Source organism: Bicyclus anynana, chromosome 20, assembly GCF_947172395.1.
Source record: "Bicyclus anynana chromosome 20, ilBicAnyn1.1, whole genome shotgun sequence".
NCBI classification, from domain to species: Eukaryota; Metazoa; Arthropoda; class Insecta; order Lepidoptera; family Nymphalidae; genus Bicyclus; species Bicyclus anynana.
In genome coordinates, this window is record NC_069102.1 from 10,689,904 (window position 1) to 10,704,616 (window position 14,713).

Below are 14,713 nucleotides of genomic sequence, written 5' to 3' on the forward strand. Positions count from 1 at the left end.
TTGTATGAGAAAAATATAACAATGGACCAATTATTAATTACTGGTAATACAAGCGGATTTGCTGAGATTAATATCATTAGAGATCGTAGATGATAAGGAATCAATCAAACTGTCATGCTTAGGTATACATAGGTACACGATAAAATGCACGCAATGATCTAGGGTGTATTAGAACAATCGAGATCGTAGCTCGATAGTTTAAAATATTAATTAGATATTATTGACCTGCTAGCCTATTCACTATTTTGGTCTTTATTATCAACCTAGTAAAATAAACTTCAGAACAATTGACAAAATGTGATTTACCTATATATCATATAGTATGTAGAGAGTGAGACCCGTGATAGCCCAGTGGATATGACCTCTGCCTCCGATTCCGGGGGGTGTGGATTTGAATCCGGCCCGGAACATGCACCTCCTTTTTCACTTTTCAGTTGTTTGCATTTTAAGAAATTATGTCACGTGTCTCAACCGGTGAAGGAAAAATATCGTGAGGAAACCTGCATACCAGAGAATTTTCTTAATTCTTTGCGTATAAACCTGCATACCAGAGAATTTTCTTAATTCTTTGCGTATAAACCTGCATACCAGAGAATTTTCTTAATTCTCTGCGTATGTGAAGTCTGCCAACCCGCATTGGGCCAGCGTGGTGGACTATTGGCCTAAGCCTTCTCATTCTGAGAGGAGACTCAAGCTCGGCAGTGAGCCGAATATGGGTTGATAATATGTGTAGAGTTTTATTTGAAAGAAGCTTTTTCATGAAAGAAGTTCCGCGGCTAAAACCTGAACTAAAATTGACAGCGCCTTACACAAGTGACAATGAGTGCCATTAAGACGTCTGGGGGACATGACATTTTGTCAGTTGATTTAATCTTAATTTTAATAGGTTGATAATAAAGACCAAAATAGTGAATAGGCCAGCTGCTGTACTCGAATGTCATGTACAAAAATTAATATATTCAAACCTAGTCATCATCCCCTTTGCGTAACTAAATCGTATCCATTTGACAGCTCAATTTTTTTTATGAATGTTCCTAGGAAAAGTGTGTCTTTACAAGGATATTTACCTATTGGAACAAGATTTGCTATCAAACCAAACGGATCTGTTATGTTATGCAATTGTTTACCATCATAGAAACTGTTTAGTGTTTATTAATAGGCTGTACTCGAATGTCTCGTAAAAAAATATATTCAAACCTAGTGATCATCCCCATTGCGTAAAAGGCCCTACTCACACATCTGCCGCAGGGGCAATCTAGGGTGCACGGCGGTTGTGGCGATATCGGGAGTATATCTACACACTTGCCTGCCGTGCAGTGTTCCAGAATAAGCCGAGCTGAGCACACGTCTTGAGAATGGCACCCATATTATCGACCACTCAAAAGATTGGAGTAGCCTTGGCGCTTCCTGTGGTGCTACCTCAAAAAAAAAGGAAAAGAAGATACTGGGTGAAGAAATGGCTACAGAAAAGAAGTGAGTTATGCCACATGAATATTATAAAAGTACACATTTTGATTCTACGCTGTTTGTACGTGCACTCCGTGTGACAGCTGCTGACAAACTGACTGAGAAATTGCCCCAATCGCGCTACACACGCACCGACGGCAGGGACGACTTAGGGATCAAGGATAGTCTCGCGCCCCTGCCGCCCTGCCGCAGGGCCATCCTCCCAAATTGCCCCGGCATGCCTACACACATCACAATTAAGGATGCAATTAAAGGTCATCCCCACTCCTACACCCTAGATTGCCCCTGCGGCAGATGTGTGAGTAGGGCCTTTAACTTAATCGTATCCATTTGACAGCAAATTTTTTTTTATGAATATGAAAAGTGTCTCTTTCACAAGAATATTTACCTATTGGAACTAAATTTGCTATCAAACCAAACGGATCTGTTATGTTATGCAATTGTTTACCATCATAGAAACTGTTTAGTGTTTATTAATAGGCTGTGCTCGAATGTCTCGTAAAAAAAAATATATTCAAACCTAGTGATCATCCCCATTGCGTAACTTAATCGTATCCATTTGACAGCAATTTTTTTTTATGAATATGGAAAGTGTCTCTTTCACAAGAATATTTACCTATTGGAACTAAATTTGCTATCAAACCAAACGGATATGTTTATGTTATACAATTGCTTACCATCGTAGAAACTGTTTATTGTTTATTCGAACAATGTTTTAATGGGATAACTTCGTTCGTATGTGATAACATTTAACCTCATGATAACCCCAGAAACTTACATGGATATACAACCATATTCCAGAGAGTTTGAAAAGGTTAGATGCTATGCAATTCAAAGGAAGAATGGTTAAAATACTCTTAAATAAAGGATATTACACAGTAGCAGAGTTCCTTAATGACAAATTATTTTATATTAATAACATGTAAATTTATACTTAATGTTTTGACAATATTACTTTCGTTTAATTTTATTTTATTATGTTTGTTATATGACTTTAATTTATGAAATGACATTATAAATGATTGACAGTTCTAATATTAGTAAATAAAAATTATAATAATGTACTCGGCTTGCACGCCTATGAGGCAGATTGTGTAGGAACATTAAAATGTAACAATATCTGTATATGACCACATTCTGGCAATAAATGATTTATGATTAAAACTTTGAAATGTAATGAGTTCAGTGATAATAATATAATCAGTGTCAAGGCTATTGAAGTTCTGTGAAAATAATGACTGTGTATTTTTTATTTATTTTATTAGGTACTAGCTAGCGGACGTCCGCGACTTCGTGCGCGTGGAATTCAGTTTTTCACAAATCCCACCCATGGTTTTTTCGGGGATGAAAATAATGACTGTATTTTCCATGTGTTAATCCAGAGTAAAATCTAAGTCCATTTCAAATTTCAACCAAATCGCTTCAGTAGCCGCAACTTAAAAGAAGAACAAACATATTTACACACTTTCACACTTACATACTTACACACAAACTTTCACCTTTATAATATTAGTGTAATAAGTTCACGCTTGACCACGATCTACATACTATCACTTTCACACACTATGGGATAGACAAGAAAAAATCATCCTCACTTTAACATGTAGGGAAGGATTCATATTTGACTACAATTTAATAAATTGTTTCAATTGGCCCATTTTGATAAACACAAAGGCAGATTGAGATCACATGTTTTGTGTATTAAATAATATAATTACAATAAATATTTACATCATTACAGAGCAAGTACACTTCAGATATTTATAAATATGAAACAAGATTTTATTTATGTTCATGCGCCGCCGCGTAGCATGGGGTCATCATCTGAAATTAAAAAAAAAATCAAAAATTTCAAAATTATATAATACGTATAGTACGTTATCTTTTAAAACTATACAATTTATTAACTTACATTTAGGGTAATCCGGGACGTAGAGTCCTGTTGAAAATTTTACATATTAATTATTAATCGATACACATACAAAAAATAATTGGTAACTAAAAACTCTGGTAAAAATCTGGTATTTTTACAAATTAATACAATAAATTATTCGATATACCTACATACAATAAATAATTAGTAACTAATAACTCTGGTAAAAAAAAACTGTATGTAAGGAGTATTAGAGACGTTGAGTACTTACCAGCAGAGTCGTCGATACCGCTTGCTAAAAAAAGTTACAAAATCAAGTTATATATATATATAAATCAAGTTATATAAAAAGTAAGTTCAATGCATGTAAAATTTTATCATAGATAAATCAATCCCATCTATACTACAGCCTTTCTTGATGAGTACTGTTTACCAACAAACAAATTAAAAATGAGGGTATAAATCACTAGTCATTTCACACCTAATTATTATTATAATAAATTTGTTCTTAAATTAATGAAAATAAATTTGATTAATAAGCTTAGAACAATTAGATATGGTTAATACATTTTATATGACATTTTATAAACAAACTATACATAATTTAAAATAAATAAGTTATGAAATGCCATGCGTTTTCTACCTTCATTTCTAATTTCTTTGTTGGTAAACAGTACTCACCAAGAAAGGCTGTAGTATAAATAAGTCAATAAAAATTCCGTCGATTACTATTATTTATATTACTTGAGTTAAATGGTGTCTTGAGAATTTTCCCTGCATTTATTGCATTTATTTTAATTTCCATTACCCTGTAAATCAACGTTCCGGTCAGAAAAAAAAATTAGGCGTGTCAGAATACGATCAATGTAAGGTTCCGTATATTATATTACCTCTTTAAACCCTTATAATGCACGAAAATACAGATAGCGATACCCACATTATACATAAAGGAGAGGTACCCTAATAAAATATTTTTCAAGATTTAATTTTACGACTTTGTCGACATTCTTATGTTCATACTCATGTTAAATTACATCTAGTAATAGTTTTTGGTAGCCGTGATAGCCCAGTGGATATAACCTTTGCCTCCGATTCTGGAGAGTGTGGGTTGGAATCCGCACACAATCACACACGCAGAGAATTTAGAATTTTCTCTGCGTGTGTGAAGTCTGCCAATCCGCATTTGGCCAGCGTGGTGGACTATTGGCCTAACCCCTCTCATTCTGAGAGGAGACACGAGCTCAGCAGTGAGCCGAATATGGGTTGATAATAATGAGGATGATGATGATGATGAATAATTTTTAAGTTAAATCGCGGACGGGCAGACAGACAGATGGACATAGCGAAACTATATGGGTTACTTGGCGACTACGGAACCTTAAAAATGTACGTGACTGATACTTACGGTCAGAGGGCCGGTAGAAGTCTTGATCGACTGAAAAAAAATAATACAATATTAAGAATCTATACTCGTACTAATATTAAAGTAAGTCCGTCTGTCTGTCTGTTACCTTTTCACGTCTAATCGGCTGAACCAATCAAGATGAATTTTGGTATAATGGAGCAAATCGTTTTGACCCTATAATTAAAAATAGAAGGCAGTGAAATAGGGGTTGAAAGTTTGTATGGAAGGTGAAGTACTTTCCATACAAACTTTCAACTTTAATTTTAGAGTTACAGTTTTAAAAAGTTGTTAGTAAATAATTTATAAATACGAAATATATATAATGTTATTCAAGATTTTTTTTAAATTCCACCCATATAGAGGTGAAATAGGGGTGAACCCCTATTTCCCCTAAGTTTACATTGATTTACGCGGACAAAGTCGAGGGCGTCTGCTAGTCTAGATATAAGAACTAGTCTAGTGATAGTTGAACTTGCCTACCGAAGGTCCCATACAGATTTGTAGTGTACTTGATTATTGTCCTTTAAATAATGACCTGGGTTCGATTCCCAGCAGGGCCGATTGAAGTTTTCTTAATTGGTCCAGGTCTGTTAATATTACCATCGACAACAACTTATTTTTTAATATTTAGGTTATGGATTATTAGTAATTTTATTAAATAGTTATTTTTTAATAGTAAAATAAATAGTACCTATTCTAATAATACTTACTGCCATCATCGTTATCCACTACGTTAACTGTAAACAAACATTAAATGTTTAATATCAATGTCATCAAAACATAATATTGTAAAAAAATTGTAGTGATTTAAAAGTAGCCGTTTTATCGTGTGCTTCTATAAGCATAAGCAACTATTTATATTTCTATAAGCTTAAGTAACATTTATTTATAAATAACTATTTATTTACTCGATAGTCTAACACGAAATTAAAAAAAAACTTTTTGTTTGTTAGTCTCGTGTTATAGTCATTTACTTGAAGTTAGAAAAGGTTATTGAGCAATACATGAACTACTTTATATCCCGGAAATTCTCCCCTAGTTAATATTTGACGCACTTGATTTAACCCCGAAATCCCCTCTTTAGTTAAAGTTTAATTAAACCAGGACCACATGGCATAGTAAAGATATAGCCACAGAAAACATATGTACAAGATGATAGCTAACGCTTCAGTGCTAAAAAGAGCAAAGGGGCAGGTCCCTTACTTACCATCGTGTGTCTTGTCTACGGCGTTAACTGAAATATGATATAAAAAAAAAAAAAAATTTGGCGTTTATTAGGATATTAATTTAAATGAAATCCTATTTTTTAATAATTATGGTTCTATAAATATTTAATTTTAATTAATATTAAATTCATAAAATAAATTAACTTATTCCAAATTATATTAATTAATCAATGTTCATTATTATCCAAGTACAATTACTGTACAACTTTATAAAAAAGGTGGTTTCAAATGCCACATTAGATTACATTCGGTCATTTTTGATGCATGACTTTTACAATTTTAAACGCAAACAACCTTTCTTCCATATTTGTTAATAATGTTAAAAAAAAATTACTTACGATCTGGGGACATATAGAATGCTTCGTCGATGACGACTGAAAAAGGATAAAAATAATTATCGTAAGGGAAATGTGGAAGGCAAACGGCCACGAGGTAGATCTCCAACCCGATGGTCGGGTCTTCTCAATGAAACAGGAGCCCGCACCTTTTACAGTGCAGTACAAATGGCCAGCGACCGTACTCGATGGAGGAGCATTGTATACCAAAAAATGACATGCCAAGGTGGTCACGATCCTCAGTCATGAGGGACCGACAAGAGAGAGAGAGATAACAAAGCTTTTATATGTTTTGTGTTTTATTTTAAATTAAAAAAAATATACATAATTATTTTTAAATTTAACTGTTTCATCGGTCCAGTACGGCTTCGGATCAATGAGGCCCTAGGTTCGATTCCGTTTTTTTCTTCTAAGAAATTCTCAAGGCGATTTTCGGAGCATATGATAAGAGGTCTATTTGTAATTCATATAGTGATCGTTACTCGAGTGTCAAATCTACTCTTGTATACGGTGGAACGCCTGGCCTTGCAATGGACCCCCAATGGACCCCCAAAAATTAGCTGATAATCATGATATTTATTCATTTTAATCTCTACTTATAATAAATCTGTAGAGAGGTCAATTCTGTGCATGAAATATATTTCAAAAATAACTATCAGAGGGTGATTAGTGATCGATACTGATGCCAAAAATGAAATCAGAAAATTTTGTCTGTCTGCCTGTATGTTCGTCATAGAAGCAAAAACTACTCGACAGATTTTAACGAAACTTGGTATAATTATTCTTCATACTCCTGGGCAGGTTATAGTATACTTTTCATCACGCTACAATCAATAGGAGCAGAGCAGTGAAGGGAAATGTTGGGAAAACGGGACAAGTTACTCCACTTTTTAAGTCGCGTCGTAGGGTAGGGGTAAGGGTAAGGTAGTGGTAGGGGGGGGTAGGAGTAGGTTAGGGGTAGGGTTTCACGCGGACCAAGTCGCGGGCGTCCGCTAGTAAGTAATAACTGCTAACAGCAACGAAATAAAGAGTAACCACAAGTCAAACTTAAAATACAGCCTTAAAACTTAAGTAGTTTCAATAGTATAGTGATAGTTTGTAACTCACATCCTTTAGGATTGTTCGGGAAGGCATCTGAAAGAAATAAATTTCATTAAGTCTTGGTATAAGTTATTGCTTTTTTTATTCTTTGACAAGTTAGCTCTTGACTGATCACACCTGATGTTAAGTGATGATGTAATCTAATATGGAAGCGGGCTCTCTTTGAAGAGGCACTTTATTCTATCTAAGTTTAAGGTCTGTGTATATCTACAGACATTTAGCGTGCCAGACACGTGCCGTGGCAGACAAAATAATATTCTTCTATACAGTGTGTATTAACGTATTTATATCTATCTTAACGCGGCCGCGCCGACGTGACAGACACGGGCCGCGCCCGGCCAGCATTCGCGGAAAGAATATTTTCTGTGTGGGGTTCATGTTTGTAGAGTCCTTTTCATGAAAACTGAACTAAAATGTACATCGCCTTACACAAATGACAATAAGACCGCTATTACCAAATGACGATGAGTCACGTCTGGGGGACTTATTTTATGAAAAAGACTCGTAAGTGTCTAAGCTACCTGCTGGACAGAGTGAATAGGCGGTGTCTGTGGGTGTCTGCCGCGCGACTTGTCTGTGATGCACTGTGTCTGTAGATATAAACGGACCTTTATACGCGACATCGTACCGGAACGGCGGTAAATCTTACATCTTCGTCGGTAGGGCGTCAAAGTAAATGGAGTAGGTAGGCACTTTAGTGACTAGTTGCAGTAGTAATACTGTAATCACTATAGCCATATTTTAGGAAATAAATATTTTGTATTTTTTGTTATAAATTAAAAATAATAATATAAAAATAATACCATAGTTATACTTACCGTCAGAGTCAGGGACGTCGACAACGATAACTGTAATACAAATGAATTAACAATAATTAATAAATTAAATAATTTTGATTTTAATAGAGATAAAACACTATTATGGTATTGAATTGAATTATGATATTCATTGTCTGAGTGATGTTGAACATCACTGATGGTTAAAAAATCTCGAGTCTGTAATTCTTTTACAAATCTTAAACATTTTTTTTCTAGATTTTCTGTACTACAAACACAGAACAGAAAATGCTAAAGTTAAGGCTTCATATATTTTATACGAATTTGCAGGTGTCCGCTAGTAATATCTACATAAAACTACGTTCAAATCAGTCCTACCGTTAACGTTGTGTGCGGTGGATTTACAAGACGGAGGTCCTGGGTTCGATCCCCGGCTGGGGCGATTGAGATTTTCTTAATTGGTCCAGGTCTGGCTGGTGGGAGGCTTTGGCCGTGGCTAGTTACCACCCTCCCGGGAAAGACGTACCGCCAAGCGATTCAGCTTTCCGGTACCATGCCGTGTAGAAACCGAAAGGAGTGTAAATTTTCATCCTCCTCCTAACAAGCTAGCCCGCGTCCATCTTAGATTACATCATCACTTACCATCAGGTGAGATTGTAGTCAAGGTCAAGTCTTGTACAGAATAAAAAAAAAGGTTTACATTAATTTCCACGCGGACGAAATTGCAGGCGTTCGCTAGTAATATAATTTATCTATCTACATAAAACTACGTTCAAATCAGTCCTACCGTTTGAAGCTATAATCCTACAGACGGACACACAGTCAAACATGGTAAACGTACATTTTTTATTGAATGCTATTAAAAAAATAATCCAACGTTGGTACTTACCACCGCCATCTTGGGAGGTAGCGCTCGTAATAGCTACCACAGCAAAAAGTACCGTCGGAAAAATTAGTAAACTTTTCATATTGATGTAATATCAGAACACTTTGACACTATGTAAAACAACTTACAATGCTTGTACTGTATTCGTGGTTGTTTTTATAACGATAAACGTTCTGACAGTTTTTTATCGAATCGATAACGTTATCGTCATATCGATTAAAGGTACAGAAATATATGGAAGGACCCTTTGAAACTGATATTAAATAACTATGTACGTTTCATAAGTAATATATTATAATAATAATAATACTAATAATAATATAGCCTTTATTCAGACGTAGGTACATATTTTACAAATTATTTAATTTAAGGTGACACCAACAACTTTGTCTGTTTGCCCAACTTTGGCAAAGGCCTCCTCCATTTCCTTCCAAGTAATATATTATGACTTACCAAATCTATGAATGAGTATACTCGTATATAAGTACACGTATAAAGAAAAAAAAAATTTAACTAAAAAAAAATAAAGAATACGGTTAAATCACGACTAACATTAGTTTTTGAGAGATTTTGAGTATTTGGCTGATTAAAGCAAATCTGCACTAATAATATAAAGATAGAACTGTATTTTTATATCTAACGAATAAACTAAAAACAACTGAACTGATTTGAAAAGTTCTTGCACTAATAGAAAGCTACATTCTAAGGGAGTAACATAGACTAATATATAATAACTAGCTAACGCCGCGCGATTTCACCCGCGTGGTTCTCGTTCCCGGGGTTAAAATATAGCATATAGCCTTCCCTGATAAATGGGCTATCTAACACTGAAAGAATTTTTCAAATCGAACCAGTAGTTCCTGAGATTAGCGCGTTCAATCAAACAAACTCTTCAGCTTTATAATATTAGTATAGATAATATAGATAAAATTAAATAATGGGAACTACATGAGTAAAACTGCGAGTTTCTGCTTATACAAACACAAAGCCCAATGGCATGGGATTTTTGTATTAACAAAATGACGGCGCAGTAGCCAATATAAGCACATAAACATTTATATCGTCTACAACGTCTCAGCCCCTGTAGCCAAGTGGCATGTCGATTCTCTTTTTACGATCGCAAACGCTTCGGAAACTAGGAAAATGTATGAGAATCAGATCTTGATCACGTGACCTGTCGATAGCAAATGTCATTCCCATACATTTTTCTAGTTTTCGAAGCGTTTTGCAATCGTACAAAGAGAATCGACGTACCAGTTGTCTACAGGGGCAGGGTAGGCAGTGCATAATTGCCTCTATGAAGTGCAAGCTATGTCCACATCATTTGAACCGCAAACCGTATCAGCACGGTGTGGTATTGGCCGTTGCATGTTGGACTCATTGGAAGGATTAGTAAACGGTGTCAGCGTATTTTAGTCATACGTAAACGTCTTTGTAATTGATTAGTGCGTATTTTATAGTCATAATTTTTTGATGAGTAAAATAGTAAAAATTCTTTAAATTTTTCAATCATTTATTCGAGGTTGGAGGCATACCTCGGATCGGATTCGAACCCACACCCTCCGCAATCGGAGGCAGAGGTCATATTCACTGGGGTATCACGGCTTATCAAAATTAAAATGTCCATATTAAAAAAAAAAACTTAAAATTACAAAAAAGTTATTTATTAATCGCTATACAAAATACGCGAGGCGGATGACTAGGTTCGAGCAGGTCAGGCAGTCAGTCGGGTTTTTTTTTTATTATTATTCACATAACCTTTTACCTTACGGCTGATCATAATGAAACAAAGCCATCTCACTAAATGAGAAAGTTTTTGAACTTAGATGTATAGCTGTTTTTTACTCTTTGACGCTATAGCTTAGCAAGTTCGTTGAAGACATGCATGCGACGGTTGATATGCAGGCGACGGGGGAGGAAGACTGCGCGGGTGTGAATCCGTTCGCGCGGGGCAGAGGGAAGGACTGTGTGAGTATGAAGTAGTGCGCGCAGGGTATCTGCGATCTGCAGTGGACGTCCATCGGCTGATAATAATAATAATAATAATTCATTTATTCATTAGAAAATGCATGGTTTACAGTTTGTTCTTTTAGATACAAGCTCTTATACTTTCTACCTTAACAGGTGTATGAATATTAAAAATAATATTATATTACTAACTGCTTATGCTAACATGGTTTAAACAAATAAAAAAAATAACATGAAACTAAAAAGAATAATTAACATGATTTGACAGGGCATTCTCAACAACAATAAAAATATACCAGTTTCTGTTTTAATGTTACTTAATACATAAAAGAAGAAGACCATTAATTATTATTAAACTGTCAGAATATATTATACAATGTCAATATTATTATAAATGCCATGTCAGGTGTAATACAACATCAAATCAGTCAAAACTTAAAAATGAATGTCAAAAATTTAGAAGAAAATTAGTTTTTCAATTGATTGTATTTATGTTGCATTCAACATCAATCAGTGTCAAATCATTCAAAAATTAAAAATGAATGTCAAAAATTTACAAGAAAATTAGTTTTTCAATTGATTGTATTTATGTTGCATTCAGTATGATGATGATGAGGTCACGATATGTTATTAAATAAACAATGAAACAGCTTGTAAAATTAAAACAATTAAACACTTACGTCTTTCAAGTAATAGACTATCGTGCGATCCATCAATAATCAATAAATTATAAGAATCGTCGAGGTAATTTTCTCCGGATGCTTTTTTGCAATAAGTTAAGTTAAATTAGGTTTTTGTTTACACAACTTCTTTTATTAAAGAAAATAAAGTCTTATTGTATTTTCCATTTTTATTGTAGGTACTTTGATTTGGTAATGCATCTGACATTTTTTACATACATTTAAAGTGATAGTTAATAAAAATTTTAATAAAAAAAATTCAACCGACTTCCAAGTCAAAAAATAACTTTAACTAAAAAGCAAAAAATAACATCCTACCTATGTGCTACCCTCTGATCAGTTTGAAGGCGGTGCCAAGCCAGTGATGTTTTAATTAAACACGTTTTAACTACAAAATTTATGTGGTTCTTTCAGAAACAGCTTTAATTAAAACACGACACTGGCTTGGCACCGCCTTCAAACTGATCAGAAGGTAGCACATAGGTAGGATGTTATTTTTTGCTTTTTAGTTAAAGTTATTTTTTGACTTGGAAGTCGGTTGAATTTTTTTTATTAACATTTTTATTTTTTTATTTTTAGTGTTAGCACACCTACTGCGTGTGTACAGTCACAACCTATCTAAGTGGAAAGTTCTTATCAATACAAAATTATCAAGTCCAAACACAAGGTAGCTACTGTGAGCCGTCAAGGAGTTCTCTTCACTGTGCTTCGTCTTCATCACCAGACCCTTAATACAGTCACAATCCATCTAGGTGGAAAGTTCAAAATCAAAATCAAAAAAAAATCATTTATTTCAAGTAGGCTCAGTTTACAAGCACTTTTGACACGTCAGTTGACTATTTGTAAAGATTCTACCACCGGTTCGGAAGGCAGGTCCTGCTGAGAAGATACCGGCAAGAAACTCAACAGTTGCTCTTTTGAAAAAGTCATACAGTATTATAATTTACAATTGATAACAATTACTGTTTACATTTCTTATAGTTTTACTTCCTGTGTGAAGGTGGAAGCTGATCCAACGGCCTCCAAGCATCTTTATCATTAAGGAACTCATCAATGTTGTAGTACCCTCGACTAAGTAAATGTTTTTTAACACATTGCTTAAAGCTATGCATTGGCAGGTCCATCACAGTCTTGGGGATCTTATTATAGAAGAGTACACCCAAACCTACAAAAGATTTTTTTACTCTTTGGAGACGATGTGCAGAAATAACTAACTTATGCCCGTGTCTAGTAAGACGTGGGTTTAGATCTCCTTTTCGTTTGTACAAATTAATATTTTGTCTTACATATACTATACTGTTATATATATATTGACAGGCTACTGTTAGTATACCTATTTCTTTAAACTTTTGACGAAGGGACTCGCGTGATTTTAATTGATATATTGCTCGAATTGCTCTTTTTTGAAGTACAAATATAGATTGTATATCGGCAGCCTTGCCCCACAATAAAATACCGTAAGACATTACGCTGTGAAAGTACGCAAAATAAACAAGCCTAGCTGTATCGACATCAGTAAACTGTCTTATTTTTCTCACGGCAAATGCCGCTGAGCTAAGTTTACCAGACAGTTTTTCTATATGAGCACCCCACTGAAGTTTACAATCCAAGGTCACTCCCAGGAAAACTGTGGAACTCTCCATTTCCAGTGTTTCACCATCGATCATTATAGACTTATCTAGTTTTATAACATTTGGCAATGAAAACTCAATACATTTTGTTTTCTTGGCATTCAAAAGTAGATTGTTTGCAGTGAACCAATGCGACACATGCGATATGGCACGGTTTACGTCGTCAGAGTTATCTTTATTTCTGTCGGACTTAAAAATTAAGGATGTATCATTAGCAAACAGTACAATCTCACATATGCCGCTGACATGGTATGGTAAATCGTTTATGTACACTAAAAATAGAAAAGGACCCAGAATTGAACCCTGTGGGACGCCCATTATGGTAGTGGAACCATGCGACTTTATATCATTTATGCATACCTTCTGTGTTCTATCACTGAGATAAGAGGCAATGAGATCGAGTGCAACATTTTTGATGCCATAGTGGCTTAACTTGAGTAGAAGGGTGTTATGGTCAACACAATCGAACGCCTTGGACAGATCGCAGAACACACCAATAGCATTCTTAGAACCTTCCCATGCTTCATAAATATGTTTTAAAAGTTTAGCCCCTGCATCAGTTGTATTGCGACCTTTTGTTCTTATCAATACAAATTTATCAAGTCCAAACACAAGGTAGCTACTGTGAACCGTCGAGGAGTTCTCTTCACTGTCCCTCGTCTTCATCACCAGACCCTTAATACAGTCACAATCCATCTAGGTGGAAAGTTCTCATCAATACAAATTTATCAAGTCCAAACACGAGGTAGCTACTGTGAACCGTCGAGGAGTTCTCTTCACTGTCCCTCGTCTTCATCACCAGACCCTTAATACAGTCACAACCCATATAGGTGGAAAGTACTCATCAATACCAATTAATCAAGCCCAAACAAAAGGTGACTGCTGTAAATCATTGACGAGTTCCATCGTCTGTGTTTCGGCTCCATCATCAGACCAACTCCAAACCTTCATAAAATTGTAGTGGTTTAAAATATCTTATGGAAACACTAACAAACGCACTAGCCGTCCCTACAACTTTCGAAAGTTCCCCTCAATTTCTCCAGGATGCCATCATCAGATCCTGACATGAAAAAAATGGGACCACCCTGGAAGTAAACCCTTCAAAACAAAAAAAGAATTTTCAAAATCGGTCCATAATTGACGAAATTATCGCTGGACATACTTAAAAAAAAATAAAAAAACATACATACAGCCGAACGTAGAACCTCCTCCTTTTTGGAAGTCGGTTAAAAAGTACTATTGTCTTAAAACTATAAATATACATAACTATGTTATAAATTTATGAAGGTTGCAAATGTGCTCCGTCTGAGAAAAATGTTACAATAAATTCAGGTAAATTATTACCACCATTACAAAACCTATACT

The 14,713-nt window shown here is 34.9% G+C and overlaps 1 protein-coding gene across 2 annotated transcripts; it reads right to left on the bottom strand.

Annotated features, from left to right (window-relative positions):
* Positions 1-2,423: 2,423 nt before the first annotated feature.
* Positions 2,424-9,242, bottom strand: LOC112058034 (uncharacterized). Of its 2 annotated transcripts, XM_052887828.1 has the most exons (10): positions 9,073-9,242; positions 8,226-8,255; positions 7,414-7,440; positions 6,310-6,345; positions 5,953-5,979; positions 5,456-5,482; positions 4,746-4,775; positions 3,612-3,635; positions 3,380-3,406; positions 2,424-3,291 (listed from the first exon to the last, which is right to left on the bottom strand). In XM_052887828.1, the coding sequence occupies exons 1-10, from the start codon at positions 9,149-9,151 to the stop codon at positions 3,260-3,262; spliced, it is 339 nt and encodes a 112-aa protein (XP_052743788.1). In that variant the 5' UTR covers positions 9,152-9,242; the 3' UTR covers positions 2,424-3,259. The 2 variants fall into 2 exon arrangements, with proteins under 2 accessions (XP_052743788.1, XP_052743789.1); XM_052887829.1 differs by lacking the exon at positions 5,953-5,979 and having other exon boundaries at positions 9,073-9,238.
* Positions 9,243-14,713: the final 5,471 nt, after the last annotated feature.